The sequence below is a fragment of the Dermacentor variabilis genome, unplaced genomic scaffold, assembly GCF_050947875.1.
Source record: "Dermacentor variabilis isolate Ectoservices unplaced genomic scaffold, ASM5094787v1 scaffold_12, whole genome shotgun sequence".
Taxonomy (NCBI): domain Eukaryota; kingdom Metazoa; phylum Arthropoda; class Arachnida; order Ixodida; family Ixodidae; genus Dermacentor; species Dermacentor variabilis.
The window spans coordinates 23,250,697-23,270,344 of record NW_027460280.1 but is presented as its reverse complement, the minus strand read 5'-3'; the positions used below and the strand labels follow the sequence as shown (position 1 = coordinate 23,270,344).

The window sequence follows — 19,648 nt, the reverse complement described above, 5'->3', positions numbered from 1 at the left end:
GCACTCTGCAATGTCCCCAGATGAGGGCAGCAATTTTTTTCCCTCCCTGCGAGCCTGAAAGGATTTTTGTGCAACTTGTGCTGTGAAGCACCGACAGGATGGCGACAGTTTTCTGCATGTGCGTTTCATGGATGAAATTCACTCGAGTTCAGTAAATCAGAAGATGATTTCAGAGCCGTGACTGCATATATTTTGCCTTCAGACGGTCAGCAAAAACCCTCAGATGAGGATGTTTGCTTAAAGAAAGCGACAACAAGGACCCTACAAACTTGCAGTGCAAGGCCTGGCCTCCACCCATAATTGTGTTGTGAGCACTACCAAACAGTGCTCAAGTACTGATGAGAACCTTAGGAATGAGTACATTTTCTGCAAAAAATCCCTTAACATACATTTGTTTACCTGAGCGCTTTTCCTGCGTGGCATCTAAATGCGCGTAGTGATTCCTGAATGAAACCATAAATTGGGTAAATACACATGATTGCAAAGTGTTAAACTTGTTTTACATATTTGAATTGTGTGGTCATTGTAGTTAAGCTGAAATGATGCCACAGTACAATTTCTTTTTCTTTCAACCATATTTATTTGCAAAGGCTTTCCGTAATGTCAAATGCAGCATGCCTCAATATGTATCATTCACTCAGACAGCCCACAAGACACCAGCAACAGTCCCCACGTTGCAATCAGTAGCCACAGCCAGAAAGACTGGCGTAAAATTTTAAAATTTCCCTAGATTTAGACCAGCTTTTTTTTTCCCTGAATGAATTCCCAAAATTCATAGATAAAAAAATTTTTTCTAATGTTCACAGCACTGGATCTGGCCCACACAGGATGCACAGTCAAGTATTTGAGTGGAACAGCCAAGCGGGTCTTTTAAAGCAAAACTAATCTAACAAGGTGTTATGTACATGTAGTTAATGCTTTCTTCCATGTTGTTCCAGCATAAATTAGCTGCTATCTGACAAGTAACCATGTAAGACTTTGCCCCAAGACTGCTAGTAGAGCATTAATTTTACAGCACCTGTTGTGCAACCACTACTAGACAATTCTGTAATTCAGATGCAAAAATGTTCACTTCTGGCTTAACACTAGATATATTCATTTTCAACATAAGATTAACATGCACTACTGCAACAGGACAACTGTATTCTATGAAACGTCAGTACCGGGCTCAATTCACTATGCTGTAGTAGTAGTGTCAGTAGCTGAATAGGATTCTGGGGCTTTGTGTGCCAAAACCATGATTTGATTATGAGGCACGCAGTAGTGGGGGCTCTGTGACTACCAGGGGATCTAACATGCTCGCAATGCACGGGACACTGGCATTTTCATATTTCGCACCCATTGAAATGCAGCCACCACGGCCGGAATTTGATTTCGCAATCTCGTGCTTAGTAGCGCCACACCATAGCCATTAAGCCACCGCAGTGGGTAATGCATTCTTATAAACACATAGCAAAAAGGAAGGAGAGTGGGTCTGCAATGTGCAAACTATTTGACTAGAATGAATAAGTAAGTGATACGAGAGGTTTCGAGTAGTCAAGGCAAGCACACCCACCAAAGTCTGAGCGTGTCAAAATGCACTGCATGGCGTGGTCTGGAGTGTGCCTTGTGTTGGTTGCTCCTGCCTCGTAACACGTGCCACACAGGTCGTAGTCGTAGCAGATTAGACACTTGTAACGTTTGCCCCGAAAGTTCGCTTTCATACAGGAATCACAGCTCACTCCTGGAAAAGAACATTCAAATGCACAGTTTTCATTAAGACCATAGCCTGGATCAAGAAACGTTCACGAAGATAGATATACTGCATAATACACTGTATACTACACCGAGTCTACGTCATGTGTGTCCATTTTACACTTTTTCTTTTTGAAATACCCACTTCAATGTATAACTTAGCAAGTCACTAAATTTAGCAAGTATTTCGTCACCTTTGCCTTTTTGAAACCTTAGCAACTCCTTAGAGACAAATTACCAGTAAATTACTCTTGTAAAATTCCTCAGGGTACTTTGGCCAAGTTCAATGCATTGCATCATTTTATCCCGAGGGGGACATATATGCATTCATTTGTCACGACTTCCAGACATCCCGAAGAGCTCATTATGCCTCATCTCATACATAGCAGGCTATGCAGGTAGTGCGGCCACAGAAGTCTCCCTATGCATATCGCAGTGCACATTTTCTTGATCTGAAATGTTTTTTTTATGAAACTTTAGATTATAACTATAACTCGAGGATGCAAGTTTACATTAAACACATATCACACACAACTGCAATCACCCCAGGCCAGATGCGCAAATTTAGTGACATTTTGAGCTGGTGCACTTTATCACCACAAGTGTCATTTTGGCAGGGGGCTGCTATACCCCATTTCATACATAGCAGGCTACACAGCGGATGCTATGCAAGCAGTGCAGTCACAGAGGTCTCACTCTGGGTCTTCTGCAAGGCAGTTCTTGATCTGCAATGTCTTGTACGGAAGATCTTCATATATTACAACATCTGCACGCAAGTTTACATCAAATCATATATTACTTGTGCTTCTAGTAAGCGTCATGCTATGTTTTGGTCGCGAGCGCAGTCGATGCACGGTGGCTGCTGGTTGCGTCTCACTCTGCTCATTTGGTAGCAGGTAGTTTCAGATCTCAGATACCTTTCCCGTAATAAATACATTATAGTTTGCAGCATAAAAGTACACTTAATTTCATATCAAATTACATCGTTCGTACCTGATGTACTTTTTCATATGCATCACACTACTGGTGCAAACTGTATGAGGAGTCTTTCTAGCCTTCGTAACATTGCCTGCTATGCATGAAACTGAGTATAGTGCATCAAAGCTACTGTTCTAAGCAAAGCACAATCTTTAGATTTTATAGCATTTCGTAAATTCGGGGGTGGTTTCCCTTTTCAGATTATGACCACAGACTAGCCACAACAGGAGATAACTTAAAAGTATAGTTTATAGAATCGCAGGAAAAATGTCTAGGAATAATTTTTTAAATCCAAGTTATCACTATGCTAAAGAAGGGGTGCCTTGGGCCACGACCTGGCAACTACTGTTGCCAGGTTTTACTGTTGATGTCACTGTTAATGTTACGTAAACACTGACCAGTTATTTACTGGTGTATACGTGCCTAGATACAGCTGCAATCGATGAATCAACTACAATTTGATGCAAATTTCGATGAAAATAACAGATTAATCATTTTCACAATTATTCAAGGTTGACTACAATTAACGTTTATGCAAGTGTACTGAAACCTAGCCATTTTGACACACGTTTCACCAAATTATGAAGCTTCAAATAAAGTGATTATTTTCACATCCGATATTTCTCTTCTCCACACGGGCTTCACAAAATTAGTTGATGTCAGTGGCATTCACATCTGTGCCGCACCAACAACTTAAAGTTGTGAGTTTCACATCCCAAAACTGCATGGAAAGTTCTGAATTAATTTTGAACACCTGAGGTTTCTTAATGTACACAAGCATTCTTGCATTTTGCTCCCAACAAAATGTGGCTGTCAAAGGTGGGAATTGAACTTGTATCATTGTGCACAGCAGCAGAACACGATGCCACAGAGCCACCGCAGTGGGTCACAACAATCGCCGCACATCTGTGGCTGTATGCATGTCCGAAGACACTGTTTTAAGGGATGCCGTATCTACTAATAATATATGGCACACACTGAAGTTGCAAAGCAGCTAGGCTGTATGCATTGTTTTCATGGCCAGACTTCTTTGTACTCTGCCAGGGAACAAACACAGTGAGCAATAACCAGTAAGCATACTGGGGCAGTAAAATTACACTAATTACATATTGAGCTTGAGCCCAAATCTATCGTGGGCTAAGCTTAACATCACCACCATCAGCATACTTTAAGTGCAATGCAGAAAGGAGTCTACCAGTGAACCTCACCTGTCTCCTTAGTTTGGTCTTGCACCTGACCATCCAATGCCTACAAATGATTAAATCTGTCTCATCTAAATTTCCCTTCCCTTGGCATCCATTCTATTAGAACAAGCAGGGAACAAGCACCCTCAACATTACACAATTCCCTTTATCTTTTTATACCAAACCCACACCTTACCTCTAATCAATACTGCAGTCTAATTAAACATTATACCTTTCATTTTGCATTCCACTACTTATTGCACAATCTTTAGTCTCTCAAGTTTCTTTTTACCCTCCAAATTTCAGCTCCAAGATAATTTACGACTCATTCTAAACTAACAAAAGAGCATTACAAATAGAATATAGGCAAAGAAACAAGTACAACGAGCACGGCACTACCTGTTTCTTGCCTATGTCCCATGCTTAACACACTTTTGCAAGTTTACTATGAATTCCGAACTGGCCCAAGTTCGCACCCAGTATTCTATTTCATTCCTTGTTTCCCCGTTTAGACTTTTCCATCCACTTCTAGAGCACTAAAGCACTTTTCAAACAAGGTTCTAAAATTATATTCTGAGGTTTTACTCCAGATTAATTTTGACCACCTGGGGATCTTTCTCCTGCATGCTGTGCACCCAATGCACAGCATGCAGGAGTTTATGCATTTAACCCATATAGACGTGTAGCTGCTGCAGCCGGGTTTGATCCTGCAACCTCGTGCCAAGCAGCACAATTTAAACAAGGTGAGAAAGTGTTCCCGATATGTAGAAAATGCTGCCTTGAGAATGCAAGGCAAATATTGTTCCACTGCTTGCAGCAAGGAGCCCATAATTTCACGTTAGACTGGCTTGCTCACTCCTGCAGCTTTACAGACCCTCCCCCGTTTTCCTGCCCTCTGTGGTGTCAGTAATGACATTAAAGTAGGCATGATTGTATGCCACTATGAATAATGGAAAACAAAAGCTTACACACACAGCAACCCTTCCAGGTCTAGGACAAAGGAAAGTGGCGGTTGGTAATGCTTCGCACGTGTCCCATCACCACTCCTGTTACACTCAAGCACCTTGGCCAAATGGCAATGTCGCAAGGTTACCATAAGTGTACCGCAGAAAAAAAAAAAGGAAAAAGAAAGGGCTGATAGCCAGGTCATTGGTATCAACACTGGCCCAGCTGAGGGGAGTCGAGTTGAGGGGGAATGGAAAAAGTACGCATTGCGCTACATTTTTGTTCATGTCAGGTCCTTTTCACAAGTTTATTTAGGGATATATTACTTGAAAGACATTGGACTTGCTTCAGCATGCTGCTCATGTTTCAAGAAAAGGCATTTCAGAGCCCTTCTATGATGGAAGGTATTCATCATTCACAGGCTATTTTTTATCTCCGAACAGCACAGTTCCTCAGGTTGCTAGGCCTGGGGTGGCACAGTCACTGACAGCAGTATAGCTCACAATGGCTATGACCACTGTGTAAGGCTAGTACACTTACAAATACTACTAGCACATCTGGCATGTGTGGCCCCATGATCCTCTCGATCCTAGTATTACTGTCGACACCATGGCTAGTAGACCTAAACAAACTTTGGCCATGGCAACTACACTACTCTCAAAGGCCACCACCCCAAGCTTCAAAATGCAAAATTATCTGCAGTCCACATCACTGGCTTCCCCCACCCAATTCATTTTCCCTTTTAGTTTATTTCTAAACACCAGTATATTTCAACAAAACAGCAAGGTAAGCCTCAAAGTACAACCATGGAAATAAAATAGTTCCCCTTCCCCTTTCTGGTTCTCTGCACCAAACAGAAGGAAAAACTAAATGAAACACCACCAAAAGGAGCAATTTTACAAATGCAGCCAGATACATAAAGCATGTTAGGTAGGCTGAGAAATGCAGAACCTTTATTCAAACATTCAGGCTATGGGAAATGTATGTCAACCACCAAGCAGTTATCAGGAAGCACACAGTTCTGCGGGGAGCCTTGGTATGAAGCTTAGGGGACTGTCATCGTACCTCGTCCCAAAAAACTGTGCAGTTCCACTTGACACCATGTAGAAACTTTACAAAAGTGAGAGGAGCTGCTAGCATACTGTCTCTCATAATCAGTCCTCCAGAGGTGCAGCTTCCGACTACAGCCTGTTGGCAGTGAGTCACCACTGGACATGTCATCATGGGTCTATTAGCATATGTTGTTACAGACACAAGGCGATCATAAATCTAAATCTCCGTGGTTCACTTGCCCCACTGCCTTTTTAGGCACTTCACCCAGACCCAGTTTGCTGTCTGAGTGCGTGCATGTGTCCGCTTGCCAAACCTCTTTCTCGCTAACTAGGGTCACCAAGTACATGGTCAAATGGGTAGAGCATCAGGATGCTGTGCTGGGCAAGCCGTGCTAAAAACCAACAGTCTAACCAACTCGAGTCACTGCGTATGCAAGGCTGGGTATGTGTTGCTCTTCAATGAACCTCTGACACAAACTTAAGTCACTGGGTATGCGCCACTCACTTAAAGACCCTCTTTCACACCAACCACTGGTTATGTGGCTCTCTTCACCTCCCTTGAACCTTGAACCTGTATGACACCAACTTGGGTCACTGGGTGTGTGCCACTGGGTACACTTCAATGAATCTTCGATGCGAACTTGGGTCACAGGGTACATGCTACTCTTCAATAAACCTTTGATGTCAACTTAAGTCATCGAGTATGTGTCGCTTTTTATAATCATGTCACTTACGCACGAATCGTAAGACAGATTACTAATAGCACTAAATGGGCACCAAAGTGAAACACTGAATCAGTTTAGATCGTTAAAGCATTCTTGAAAAAATTACTTTCGTTCATTTCACAACAATTTGATTAGGTGAGAAAATGATGACCAAAGTTTCATTTCTTCACTTTGCACCAAAACCCCAAGGCTGGTATGTCAGGCTGACATTACAAATTGCAAAGGATTTTTTAGCATTTATGCTGTTTTGGTACACTAAAAACTCATACTTTCCACATTCGGTCTTTGGCTCGTTTAGCACACCACCCTGCATTTCTGCAAATTCCAATGCAAACAATGCAGCTAATTCAAAGGATGGACTTTACAAGTATGCTCTGCAGAAGAAAAATGTCATCATCACAAATAAAAAAAAGACCATTTGAAAATTATTTGTGAAAGAAATAGTCATGGACACTTCATTCTTATTTGATTTGCCTTCAAAAATCAGCATTCGCAGACTTCAATATCACTTCAGTTCAGCTAGTAATGTTTCGTGGTCATCTGCACTTGCAATCAGCAAGAGGTGCTTTACGAGTGACATATCAAGTATAGCACCTATGCATCCAAAGGCAGAAACTGACCCCAATGTCGCCTCAGTTTAGCCAGTAATGCTTCGTGGTCATCTGGCTTTACAAACAGCAAGAGGTGCTTTACTATCGACATGGAAAGTGCACCACCTAAGCATCAAATGGCAGAAACTGACTCCAATGTCACTTCAGTTTAGCTAGTAACATTTCATGTTCATCTGCATTTGCAATAAGCGAGAAGTGCTTTACGATTGGCACGGCAAGTGTAGCACCTATGCTTCAAATGACAGAAACTGAAGCAAAACGTTCATCCGCCACGACTATGCACTTTTTGCTGTCAACTTGCTCACATCTGTCCCACCTGTGCTTAATACATGTGTCTGTGCATTACTAGCCTGTTTTGTCCAGCATACATCTGAGGGAAAAATCTATGGTGATGCCATAAAAAAATATGTTGATTTTTTTTGGAACAAAATGGAGATGCCATCCTTCACTAAACAAAACATTGTGCAGGTTTTATTTTGTCCTACAAACAGCACGACCATTCCTGCAAGTTCTTAATTTTCTTGTCTTGCATCACCATGTACAACATATGTTTCTGGTTTAATCTGGTTGCAACAGGCAAGTACTACACTTAAAAGTGATGGTAAACTGCATCACTACAAAAATCCAACTTTGAGTGTGTTCAGGGCTGCGATTTTGTAGCGATGCCTTTTCCCCCCCAATGCTAAACCTTTCGGAACTTTTCACGTTCATGGGTGATTAAAAGACACTGCAACCCAGGCTGAGCAACGGGGCAGAGCATTGTACTCACGAATGTGAAAAGCACCGAAAGGCATTACCACCGGGGAAACGCATCGCTACAAAATCGTGGCCCAAATAAGGACAATCAAAGGGTGGTCCTGACCATTTTCCTTACTTGAACTAAATTTTTATATGGCATAGCAAAATACCTCTACAGATCGGAACAAAGCTTACTCAGCAAACGTCATTGTTCCAGCATGCAAAAAAAATTTAACCAAGACAGTGTGGAAAATGGGGCTTATGCAACTGCATGATGTTCAGATTTTTAAAGAGTTAAAGAAATACAATTTTCCTATGCTTTTACACTTCTTTTACCAACTTTACACCACTTTGTTAAAGTAATACACACACTATTGCCTGTGCAAGTCGAGAACCCAAAGAAAAAATGGTTACGTGCAAGAACATCTTGCATCATTTTGTTCAGAGTGCAAAAGGCTAGTCAATATTAAATATACAGGTTGATCAATTTCAAGCTTTAGGGAATCTTTAAAAATAGCCTTTTACGGATAGCACAATTCTAGTCCTTGAGCTGGATTATTCAGAGAGGCGGGCATTGCATGCACAAGGATTCGAAACACCTATTCATCTAATTAACGAATATTAACTAATTAACTTCTGAATTTATTACTTCATTGCACATATTGCAATTTATAAATTGCAGCCGATGAGCTTGCAAGGCGTATCCACTAGGAATGAATTTCTAGAATGATGCCAGTTTGGAGATATGTGCCATCATACTCACAGTAAAAATGCACTGTTGTTTCCCTTACTTTTTTAACAAAACGCTCTTTTATACATTGAAGCACAAAAGTAAGTCGAACACCCATGTATTTCATACCACGCTCTGGGAAATACCTCGATACTGGTGTCATCCTGAAAATTCATTTCAAGTGGAAACGTCCTGCAAGCACAACGGCTACAATTCACAAACTACAATACAAGTTGTGAAGTAATTAAGAAGTTATTTAGTGAATTCTCATTAATTAGTTGAATATACATTTCGATTTCGTGTGTTAGCAATGTCCGCCTCTTCGAATATTCCAGCTCAACGACAAGAATTATGCTATCTGCCACAGGCGACTCGTACAAATTTCGTAAAGCATAGATTATCACCCTGTATTTCCTCCTTTTTCTGCACCGCAGCAAGCTGCTTCTTAGCGAATGCATTGACCAGTAGCCACCTCAAAACATGATGCTGCCATGCTAGCTTGCATGCGCATGCAAGCGAGCGGACAATTGAGTATATTATTTCCATTAACAAAATTGCGTAAAGTAGGTATGAAAAGTATGAAAGCATAGAAAATGTGGTTAATTTTTTAACTCTCCCAAAGTCTGAAAGCAATATTGCAAGCCCCATTTTCCACCTCGTCTCAGTTAAAAAAAATTTCATGCTGGAAAAATAGCCTCAGATACCTGTGTGTAGAGGAATTTTGCTATACCATATGAACATTTTGTTAAAATGAAAAAAATAGTCGAGACCTGTCCTTATCTGAACACATCCCCATGTGAAATTTTGAGTGTGAATGAACCAGCAATATACTTTATGCTTCTATTTATGCCGCATTTACTACTTTTCCAAAGAAAGGGGTGCCTTTAAAAACCAAGCACTGCACATACAAACTCCCGAAGTCAAGATGTACAATTGACACTAGAGTTTGCGCCTGCATCGCCTACAAGTGCTATAGGCCACGGCTGCTCCAGTTCACATTGCATAAAAAGCGTAACTGCTAAATCAAATTACACGCATGTGTTTCACATATTAAGGATGTTTAAAAAAGATTGGTATTAACAGACTTGCAGCAATATAAGCAACTCTGTGCTCCAGACCATGAACACATTACCTTGCGAAGTGAAATGCTTTTCATTGTTGTGTCGATTTGTTTAACATTCACATGCGACACAAATCTCCAGCCAATGGCTCCATATTAAATATTAAACAGACAAAAATTGAAATTCTTAATACTTAAGTGTGGCTATCGAGGGCAATGAATGTCCGTAATTTGAACGTCTTCTATAAATATGCTGTAATAATATGATTTTTTTAAATGGTTTAAACACAGATTGACAACGAACGAGAGCTATACATCTCTCAATACAATCATTGCAACTACGGTGCACGTCAAAAAGAAAAAAGAAACTTTGCTGTTCCAAGAACTTTTACCAAAGAGGACTGAAATAATTATAAATACCGTAGAATCTCGTTGATTCGTTCCTGTTTGTTACATTTTGCTGACTCTAAAGCACCAGTACTCACCACCACATGACCAACTGCTGCCCATCTGTTTTGGGAGTGCCAGTGCTAAGCTCAGTGCCAGGACCACCACATGAGGACAGTGCGAGTGTCATCCTTTGAGCAATGTATTAGATCAGCAACCTGATCAGTGGATTCCAACAAAGTCATTCTGGACTCGCTCTTGGGTCTTGCTAAGGGCGTGCCACTCCTAGGACAGCTCTGAATAGGCCTCCTCCCTCCCCTTCTTATTCCACATAATAGGCCTTCAAGCCATCCCTAAATAATAACATTTTTATCATCATTTTTCCCTGGTTGATCTGAATTGGGTCATCCTGTGCAAAGTTTTGTTTCTTTCTCATGGATTTGGCATTCGGCACACTGCTCTAGATCGACCAGTGGAATTCACAAAGATTCGACACAAGCGCCAGATGCAAAATACAAGCTTCATTTCGTGAAACTTAAGGCTACAATCGATCAAAAGGAGTAATGTTCAATCTAAGTGCCAGGCAGGGATAACGACCTCTTTTGATCAGGTTTTCAACATTTGTTGATGTCCTACTCAACTTCAAATACAGTTTTGTGCAAGAGTAGCTTTTTGTTCCATAAGCAGTACAGCCGCAACCATTACCGGATGTCACGTTTCCCAGGATCAAATGTTCTCTTCCTGTGGTTCCCATAAAAATGTACCAACAGGGGTCTACTGTAATTAACAACTACGTTTTGGTACTGCGAAAAACTTTCTTAAACTTCCAACAAGTTTCTTTTCTTGCGGCCACTCATGCCACTACATCATTTTGAAGAATATGGCAATTATTGTGCTTTGCATGCAATGCCTTTCCCCTTTTTTTCAGGATGTTTTTATCAGTACAGCTTACACAAAAGAGTGAGCTGTAAGCAGCGAAGTTGCAGGATCCAAGAAAACCAACTTATAATAAAATATGTTTCTGACCAACAGACAAGTGTTTAGGACTATGCATGGTGCCTTGATCGACTGATGAACATGCCAAGTTAACACTGGGGCTATGAGAGATGCCATAGTTTTAGACCACGTGAATTTGCACTCTATACATGAGCATTCTGTCACTTTCGCAACACATCCAAACCTACCACCTAGTCTTTAGAATGAGCAGAATCCAACAGACACTGAGCCACCGTGGAAGGTCCAGAACAGCCTTTGCTTATGGCAAGAGGCATAATAGCTATTTTTCATTGATTGCTAAAATTTAAGCATACTAGAAAAGGTGGCACATCATGGCTTTTCTTACTGAGCCCAATGCATCTGCCAGAACTGATTAAACCCAGCATGTTGCAATAGGAATGTACATGCACAAATGCTACATTCGATCCCCTCACTACAAAACCAGGAACATTTTAAACAAAGGTGAGACTTACGTGCGAAATTCCTTGCAGAAATAGCTGTTATTGCAAAAATATGAAGCAACTTATACAAGGGTGCAAGTTGTAAACCAGAAACTATGACACAAATTAGAGTGTATACATTTTCATAGCCATCGAAATGCCCAAGATGAATAGATCAAAAGGGCGAAATTGGTCATCTTAACGAAAAAGTGTGCTAAAAAGACGTAAACGAGAAAGAGAGAAACAACAAGCACGGGTGCTACTCACAACAAACAGTTTATTTCCTAAGAAACAGAATAAGCAGAAAACTATGCTGAAGGGGAACAACCACCCTCTCAGGTGTGCACGAGAAAACGAAAGTAACATACATGTGGCAACAGCAAAGCTGGCTAATCATGAACTGATTTGCACACACTCCCGAAGGTATGACACTTCTGCCTGTGACAAAGCTATCGTCAAAGCTATTGTCACAGGCAGAAGTGTCATACCTTCGAGAGTGTGTGCAAATCAGTTCTTGATTAGCCAGCTTTGCTGTTGCCACATGTATGTTACTTTCGTTTTCTCGTGCACACCTGAGAGGGTGGTTGTTCCCCTTCAGCGTAGTTTTCTACTTCTTCTGTTTCTTAGGAAATAAACTGTTTGCTGTGAGTAGCGCCCGTGCTTGTCATATCTTTCTTTCTCGTCTAAGTCTTTTTCACGCACTTTTTCGTTAAGATGAAACCGCACCAACTCATCCAGCTCTGTTTTGACAAAACAGGGCAGTTGCTGCAGCCATGACTGCAATAACTGCTCATGCCACGCAGAGCAGGCTAGTGAAATTTAACCACAGTCCACAACATTCAATGGACTTAAGTCACAAGGAGTCTTCCTTAACATATGCATTTTTAATAGGCCAAGCACTGGCACAAAGATTTCAGTGGAAACAAATTTACTTGCCATATTTCAAACAGATCCATTAAATATTTTGCTTCGTCATTCATTACTGTGAAAGTCTAGCCCCACAAAAGCCATACGCAAAGACACAAAGTTTATGCAACAAGGAAAGATGCAATGCTTCATTAGTTTGAGATCAAGACCATTAGTTTCCTATATCTTTCAACTTGCAACAGCAGTGGCACACCGATTCACACAGTAGGTAGATGTGCTGGAGACAGAAAACTGCTCTACACATACACCTATGAATGTTTTATAACTACATTTAGGCTATGAGAAATACCATAGTGATTGACTTTGACAACCTACAGTTTTTTACTGTACACCAGGCCTTTTTGCATTCTATCACTGCGAAAATCAGCCGGCTATCACCAGTCACTTATGACCATACCTGAAGACTTTTTTACAAGTTGCACAAGCCAAACCTATACAGAGCTTATTACTTTTCGCCAGCTGGGAAACAATGTATTTTGCTTACGTCTTCACCAATTCCTATTCACTTAACACATGGCATTGAAAACAGACCGAGAATTAAGACCTCGTCGGCGACAGCAATATATTTAAACCTCTCTTGCTAGTCTCACATATTTTTAAAGTCGTATCATAAGAAGCCAACAAACATCGACACCAAGGACAACATAGGGGAAATTACTTGTGCTTAATAAGTTAAATAAAGAAACGATAAATTAACGGAAATGAAAGTGGATTAAAAAACAACTTGCCGCAGGGGAGGAACGATCCCACAAACGGCGCCGCGGTAGCTCAATTGGTAGAGCATCGCACACGTAATGCAAAGGTTGTGGGATCGTTTCCCACCTACGGCAAGTTGTTTTTTCATCCAATTTCATTTCTATTAATTGATCATTTATTTCATTTACTAAGCACAAGTAAATTTCCCCTAGGTTGTTCTTGGTGTCAGTGTTTGTTGGCTTCTTATGGTATGACTAATAAAAATCGAGCCCTTCGGTTAACCCTCTTTCTTCTCGTTTAGTATTTTAAGGCAGTGACACATGTGCAGCCTCGACAATAGCTTAATGCTGTCCCCTTTGCATGTTTTGCCCAATTTTGCCAATGAAAACTTGCTACTTTAGAATTGCGCAATTTCTCCCAAGCATAACTAAATCACGTCCCTTGCAAAGCTCAAAATTGCAATCTCAAACTTGAGAAAGGTTTCAAGACACTCAGTGACATAGAGCAGCCGAACTGAGACTATATACATGCATAAAAATGGTATTACTTCCATCTTGCAAACTGGTCTGCGTCTGCTAGTCTCTCCATGAGCTTGCCACTATGCACTCTACAAAGGCCACATTAATCTGTCGCAAGCACCTTGTCTGCAATGCCCTGAAGAGGTTGAGCAGTTGCTCTAACTAAAAGACTGGTGCAAATTGTACATTACTCAAGATGGCAAACACACCAGTTAGCTATAAGACTATTAAAGTATGGTTTCATTGAGGTAATTTCACTATTTGAATATTGTTATTGTACACCAAACAGTAAAAAAGAACTAATATATTCAGATGCAAAGGCTTCAAAGAAACACAAAAATATTGCAAATTCAAAGTTGCATCATTTTAAATTTGCAATCCAAGAGACAGCAACTGCTCTGCCATTCTTGGTGTAGTAATTATGTGCCACCCATTCAACCATACTGCAGACATTAGCAGTAGCAACAGAAAACAAAATGAATGTGCCAGGCCATGCTGGGCACGTGCCATCCTTAAGCAAATGCAAAGCTCATGGGGGAAAACATTTTTTGTATAGAAACTTCCAGGAGCACAAATTCGCTTTCATCCCCAGTGTTCCACACATCCAGATTCGATTTTGTTATGCCAGTCTCCACCAATTACTGAATCTCGGCTAGGTGCAGCCCTTACACGAATCAGGCCGATGACGGCCCGCTAAAGGTTCGCACTGTTTCCACAACTATAGCAGAGGGTAAGAGAGGTGCAAATGACATAACACTGCAGTAAACAACCTCGCATGCCAGCCCATCGTCCCTGACCAGCGCTGACCCAAACAGGGCTCCCCTGTCTAGAGGCGAAATGCCGCCGATCTGACTGGAAACACTGCCAGCACAGCCAAGACAATGCGCCACATGAAGAAATAATGACACAGCAGTGCCAGCCCGAGAGGCATCAACGTAAAAGCAGCTAGCATCATCTAGTGACAACTAAGTTCCCTTTCCACCGGAACGTATTGAATTTCTTTCCCCAAAATTTTGCCCTCCAAAGTGGGGGTGTGGCCCTTACATAAGCATATTCGGAGGGAAATCATTTCCCAAAAGACAAAATACATTAAAACCTTAATACCTACCCGCTTAATAAGTAATTCTGGTTTAAATATAGTCGTGATGAATCCCCTGCCCTGTTGCCATCAAAGCTAATGTATTGGCTGACCGCTTAAGCCGTAGTCACTTAATGCATGCCAAACGGTTAGTGCGTAGTATTTACTTCATTTGTCGGCACGTTCAAGCGTGGAATCGGCGAAATGTGTCCACAGACGATAGTGAAATTGTGCCACATGGGCCTTTCCCAGACTGTGGTCGCCACTGCTAGTGACGTCAAAACATCATAGCCATAACAAGTTTCCTGCTCCCATAGCTTCTAGCGCTTCCACGTCATCGTCATGGATGACGACGTGGATGATGGCCCTTCTGTATCCAACGTGGCTGACATGCTGACCTTCACGAGGGCATTTGCAAAGAACAAGGGCCTGACGGAGAAACTGGCTCGCAGCCTTGCAGAGTTTGAGGATGCCGTCGTCACTGCAAGCCACTACAGTGGCAAGTGAAAGTCTGTCTTTTTTCCTGCCTCATTACAAATAAAACATATCTACGTGTGCGTTTGAGTGAAAATTAACATGTTATTTTGACCAGTAAGTCTACAGCTGCTCATCTGCTATAATTGATTAATTAGTACACCACTTAGTGCATACCTGGATCCACGTTCCCCACCAACTACGTGTTAACAAGGTTTTACTGCACAACCATTATTTACAACATATCATTTCTGCCACAATGTTGAAAGCACTTGACAAAACATTTATTAATTTTATTGTTTCTCTTTTGCTAATGAAGGAGCATGTCTGTCTGATATTGTGCCTTTTGCGGACATTGCATTTGCTTCTGGTGTCTGGCCTCTAGCGGTGATGTGGCCATTGACATAATAGATGTAAAATCCCTATAACTATGTCTTCAGGCACTGTAGGTATGGAATAATAGAGCTTGTGAATACACGTGTGCATGCTCCAAACTGCAGTGGCAATATGTGACTGGTGGGGTTCAAGCACAAGGGGCTATGAGCTGTGCCATAGCAGGGGAGCACCACCTTGGGTTTCTTTAACATCTACCCAAAGCTCAGCTCAGTACACTCTTTTGCAATTCACCCTAATCAAAACGGTGCCACTATGAACACAAATTGAAACTGAAACTGCAAGCTTACACTTAGCACAGGAACAGTGGCGCACCAACTATTTTCAGAGTGGGGCCCCCCCCCCCCCCCCATGTCACCTCTCTGTCTCTATAAATATATATATTGGAACGTGATCTTCCCAGTACGTGCCATCTGGGATCGCTCTGGCGCCGCTACTCTGTCCGCATTGACACCCCACGCCAACAACGGCAGCTGCACTTCCCTGCACATAATTTCCCCTTTGACTTCTACAGCACATGTTCGTTTTTCGCATGCTTTACCACAAAGCCCGACACTGAGGGCTCCTTCCTAGGGGAGCGGAGGTTAGGTAGATGCCACTTTAGCAGCCACAGACCAATAAACGATGACATGTTCTTTTATTTGATGTGTTAATAACATGTTGATTTGTTGAAAAATATTCAACTACGTTTATACAGAAGTTCACGATGCCAACTGAGCGTACTCGGAGCGGGCCCAAGTGGCACGTATGCTGTAAAGTTTGCCTTCCTTGCAGATTACCTGAATGCCATTACAATAAAAAAGGCTTAAAATGCGTCAGTGAAAGTTATCTTTGTCACCAACAGATCTGGTTTTCAATCGTACATTATGAGCCATTACAGTCTAGTGTTGCCAACCTTTTAGGAAGCGAGTTACTGAAGTGAGACAAAAAAAGGCACTAAAATCCTCACTGTAACTGTTAAGTGGATTTTAAGAATGTAGATGTTTTGAAACACTTTAATATAAGTAGCGTGAAGTAAGTAATTTACCTAGACGTGTCATGCTGGTCTAATGTTTGTGCTGCTGAAGAAAAACAGCAAATTTACTAACAGAGTATATAGAGTTTTAGCTTTAGTAATGTATTTACTATAGGGTAAGTGAATATCAAAGTTTCAAATATCAATCGTTGGTGTGTAATATTTTATATGTATTCAAAAACGAACTATTAGGTATATTTAAATATCAAAACTAACCAAATATTTCACAACAACCGACTGTTCAAATCATGTTACTGTTCTCCACCTGCTGAACAAAGTATCACAAACTGCAATTATCAGAAGTAAAACAGCGACAAGGTTTTTGACGCAATGCAGAAACCAGATCAGTAATACAAGCTTTGTTTTCGGTATTGCGGGACCCACTGTGGTTGCTTAGTGGCTATGGTGTTGGGCTGCTAAGCACGAGGTTGCGGGACCGAATCCCGGCCACAGCAGCCGCATTTCGATTGGGGCGAAATGTGAAAACATCCATGTACTCAGATTTAGATGCACATTAAAGAACCCCAGGTGGTCCAAATTTCCGGAGTCCCCGGACACTACGGCATGCCTCATAAGCAGATCGTGGTTTTGGCACGTAAAACCCCCATAAGTTACTTTCTTTCGGTGGAAGTTTTGTGCTGGTTAACACTCTTCAGGTTAGATCTTGTATAGATACATAAATACCCAAGACTGCATGGACGTGGGAACTGCCGTCGTCACCTTAGTACAATTTGTAGTGCAGAGCGCATGTAATGCAGAGGTTGTGGATTTGGCTCTCACCTTCAGCAAGTCGAGTTTTCCTCCATTTCCAATTAGCTTCTCATTTTTTCACTTGAATTAGAAACTACAAAATAATTTATCCTATGCTTTCCGTTACTTCCTTACCTGTTGTTTTCAGGTGATGATGATGTATAGGGTTTTATGGCGCAAGGGCCAGGTATGACCAAAGAGCGCCATGTCTGTTGTAATGAGCTTGCGGTGTAATTATGATTACTATGAAGTTGGTGTGACGTGGCTGTAAAGGGGCCTTAAAATATACGCTCTAAAGTGCGTAAAATCTGTATAATAAAATTATGGCGATGACGTATGACTTGTACTATGAACATTTAGATGCATTTAAAAAGAATGATACAATAGGTAAAATATATCAGATTAAAGGAAATGCTAGAACACTACTGCCTCCTTAGAGCCCTTGAAACACACAAGGGCCGGGAGGCATGTGCTATGCAAAACAATTATCGCAGTGGCATCCTCTGGAGAGAGGTGGCGCTACGAATGCATGGGACTAATAACATGTAAGACCACATCTCTGAGGAAACCTAGGACTGTGTCTGTATTAAAAAGCGGTTCTGGACCAAGAAACATTGCAGGATGAAGAGGAATGTGCTGTCGGTATACTAAGGAAAAATGTCTCTTTCTCTCAGATTCGGCTTCCCGACACTCCAGGAGGACATGGAGTACGGTCAGCCTCTCCCCGCATCTACCACAGGTTGGAGGCTCACTTCCGGTGAGTAGAAAGTTATGGGTGCCAAATGTGTGTCCTATTCTTAAACGTCAGAATAGGACATCTGTTCGGCGCGATTTTGTTGTAGAGGGCCAGAGCCCTAACTGTGGCTTTATTAGGTGAAGCTTATTATCCTTTTCCGCGTCCCACATGCGTTGCCAGTGGGCCCGCAGCCTCCTTCGCAAGAAAGGCCTCAGATCTGTGACAGGCACCTCAGCGGTAGGTTTAACGGCTTGCGATGCTATAGACGTGGCCATCTCGTCCGCCAGAACGTTGCCCTCTATGCTCCTATGACCAGGCACCCAGCATATGATATGCTGGTTAGATATGCACGCTTTACACAAGACGGTGTACAGTTCGTTAAGTACTGGATTTTTGTGTCTATAGAGTGACATCAAGGCCTTCACGATGCTTAGGGAGTCTGTATATATCGCTGATTTTTGAAGTTTTGATTTTCTTATATGATTTACAGGAGACAATACTGCGTAGGCCTCGGCCGTGAAGATACTTGTTTCCGGATGTAGTACACCAGATTCTGAGAAGGATGGGCCGAAGGCAGCATAAGACACCCCGGCATTTGACTTCGAAGCGTCTGTGTAGAACTCTGCGCAGGAGTGCTTGTGCTGGAGTTCTAGAAAATGCATTCGGATTTCTATCTCTGGTGCATGTTTTGTTACTTCTAAAAAGGATATGTCACATTCTATCAGCTGCCACTCCCAAGGTGGTAACAGCTTGGTTGGATGCATTAGGCGAAGCTCGAGGAGTGGGACACGCATTTCATTAATAAGCTCCCTCACACGAAGCGAGAAAGGCTGTCTTACAGAGGGACGGTTATGGAAGAGTAGTACATGTCATATCGTTAACAGTGTTAAAACATGGATGTTGATGATTGGAGTGTATTTTAGGAAATATGTAAGGCTGATGTAAGTTCTCTGTAGATGGAGGGACCATTCATTTGATTCCGCGTATAAGCTTTCAATCGGGCTTGTTCTGAAAGCGCCAGTGGCTAAACGGATACGTAGATGGTGGACAGGAACTAGGATCTTTAGTGCGCTCGGAGTGGCAGAGTTATATACAACAGCACCATAGTCCAATCGTGATCAAATTACGCTCTTATAAACATTCATCAGGCACTTCCTGTCGCTACCCCATGTTGAGTGGGATAGAACTTTAAGTAAGTTCATTGTCCTTAGGCATTTTTCTTTTAAGATATTTAATGTGCTGTATAAACGTAAGCTTGGAGTCTAGTATAATACCTAAAAATTTGTGTTCTTTGTTGATAGGTATTTGATGTCCACACAGTTGAACACAAGGATCTGGAACCTGGCCTCTCTTTCTAGTAAAAACACAAGAGCTTTTGTGGGGGTTGATTTTAAATCCGTTTTCGTCTGCCCACTTGGAAACGTTGTTCAAGCCTTGCTGTACCTGTCTCTCGCATACTGTGAGGTTGCAGGATTTGAAGC

At 41.7% G+C, this 19,648-nt stretch overlaps 1 protein-coding gene across 2 annotated transcripts in view; it reads right to left on the bottom strand.

The window, feature by feature from the left end:
* The window catches only part of LOC142566073 (E3 ubiquitin-protein ligase KCMF1-like), a 115,532-nt gene that overhangs the window by 75,703 nt on the left and 20,181 nt on the right, over positions 1 to 19,648 (bottom strand). Inside the window, exons 2-3 of one of the 2 annotated variants that reach the window (XM_075676809.1) lie at positions 11,614 to 11,637; positions 1,556 to 1,723 (exon numbers count right to left, since the gene is read on the bottom strand). In XM_075676809.1, coding sequence (XP_075532924.1) covers positions 1,556 to 1,723; positions 11,614 to 11,637 — 192 coding nt within the window. The remainder of the gene's footprint in view (positions 1 to 1,555; positions 1,724 to 11,613; positions 11,638 to 19,648) is intronic. The other variant, XM_075676810.1, reaches the window with a different exon arrangement.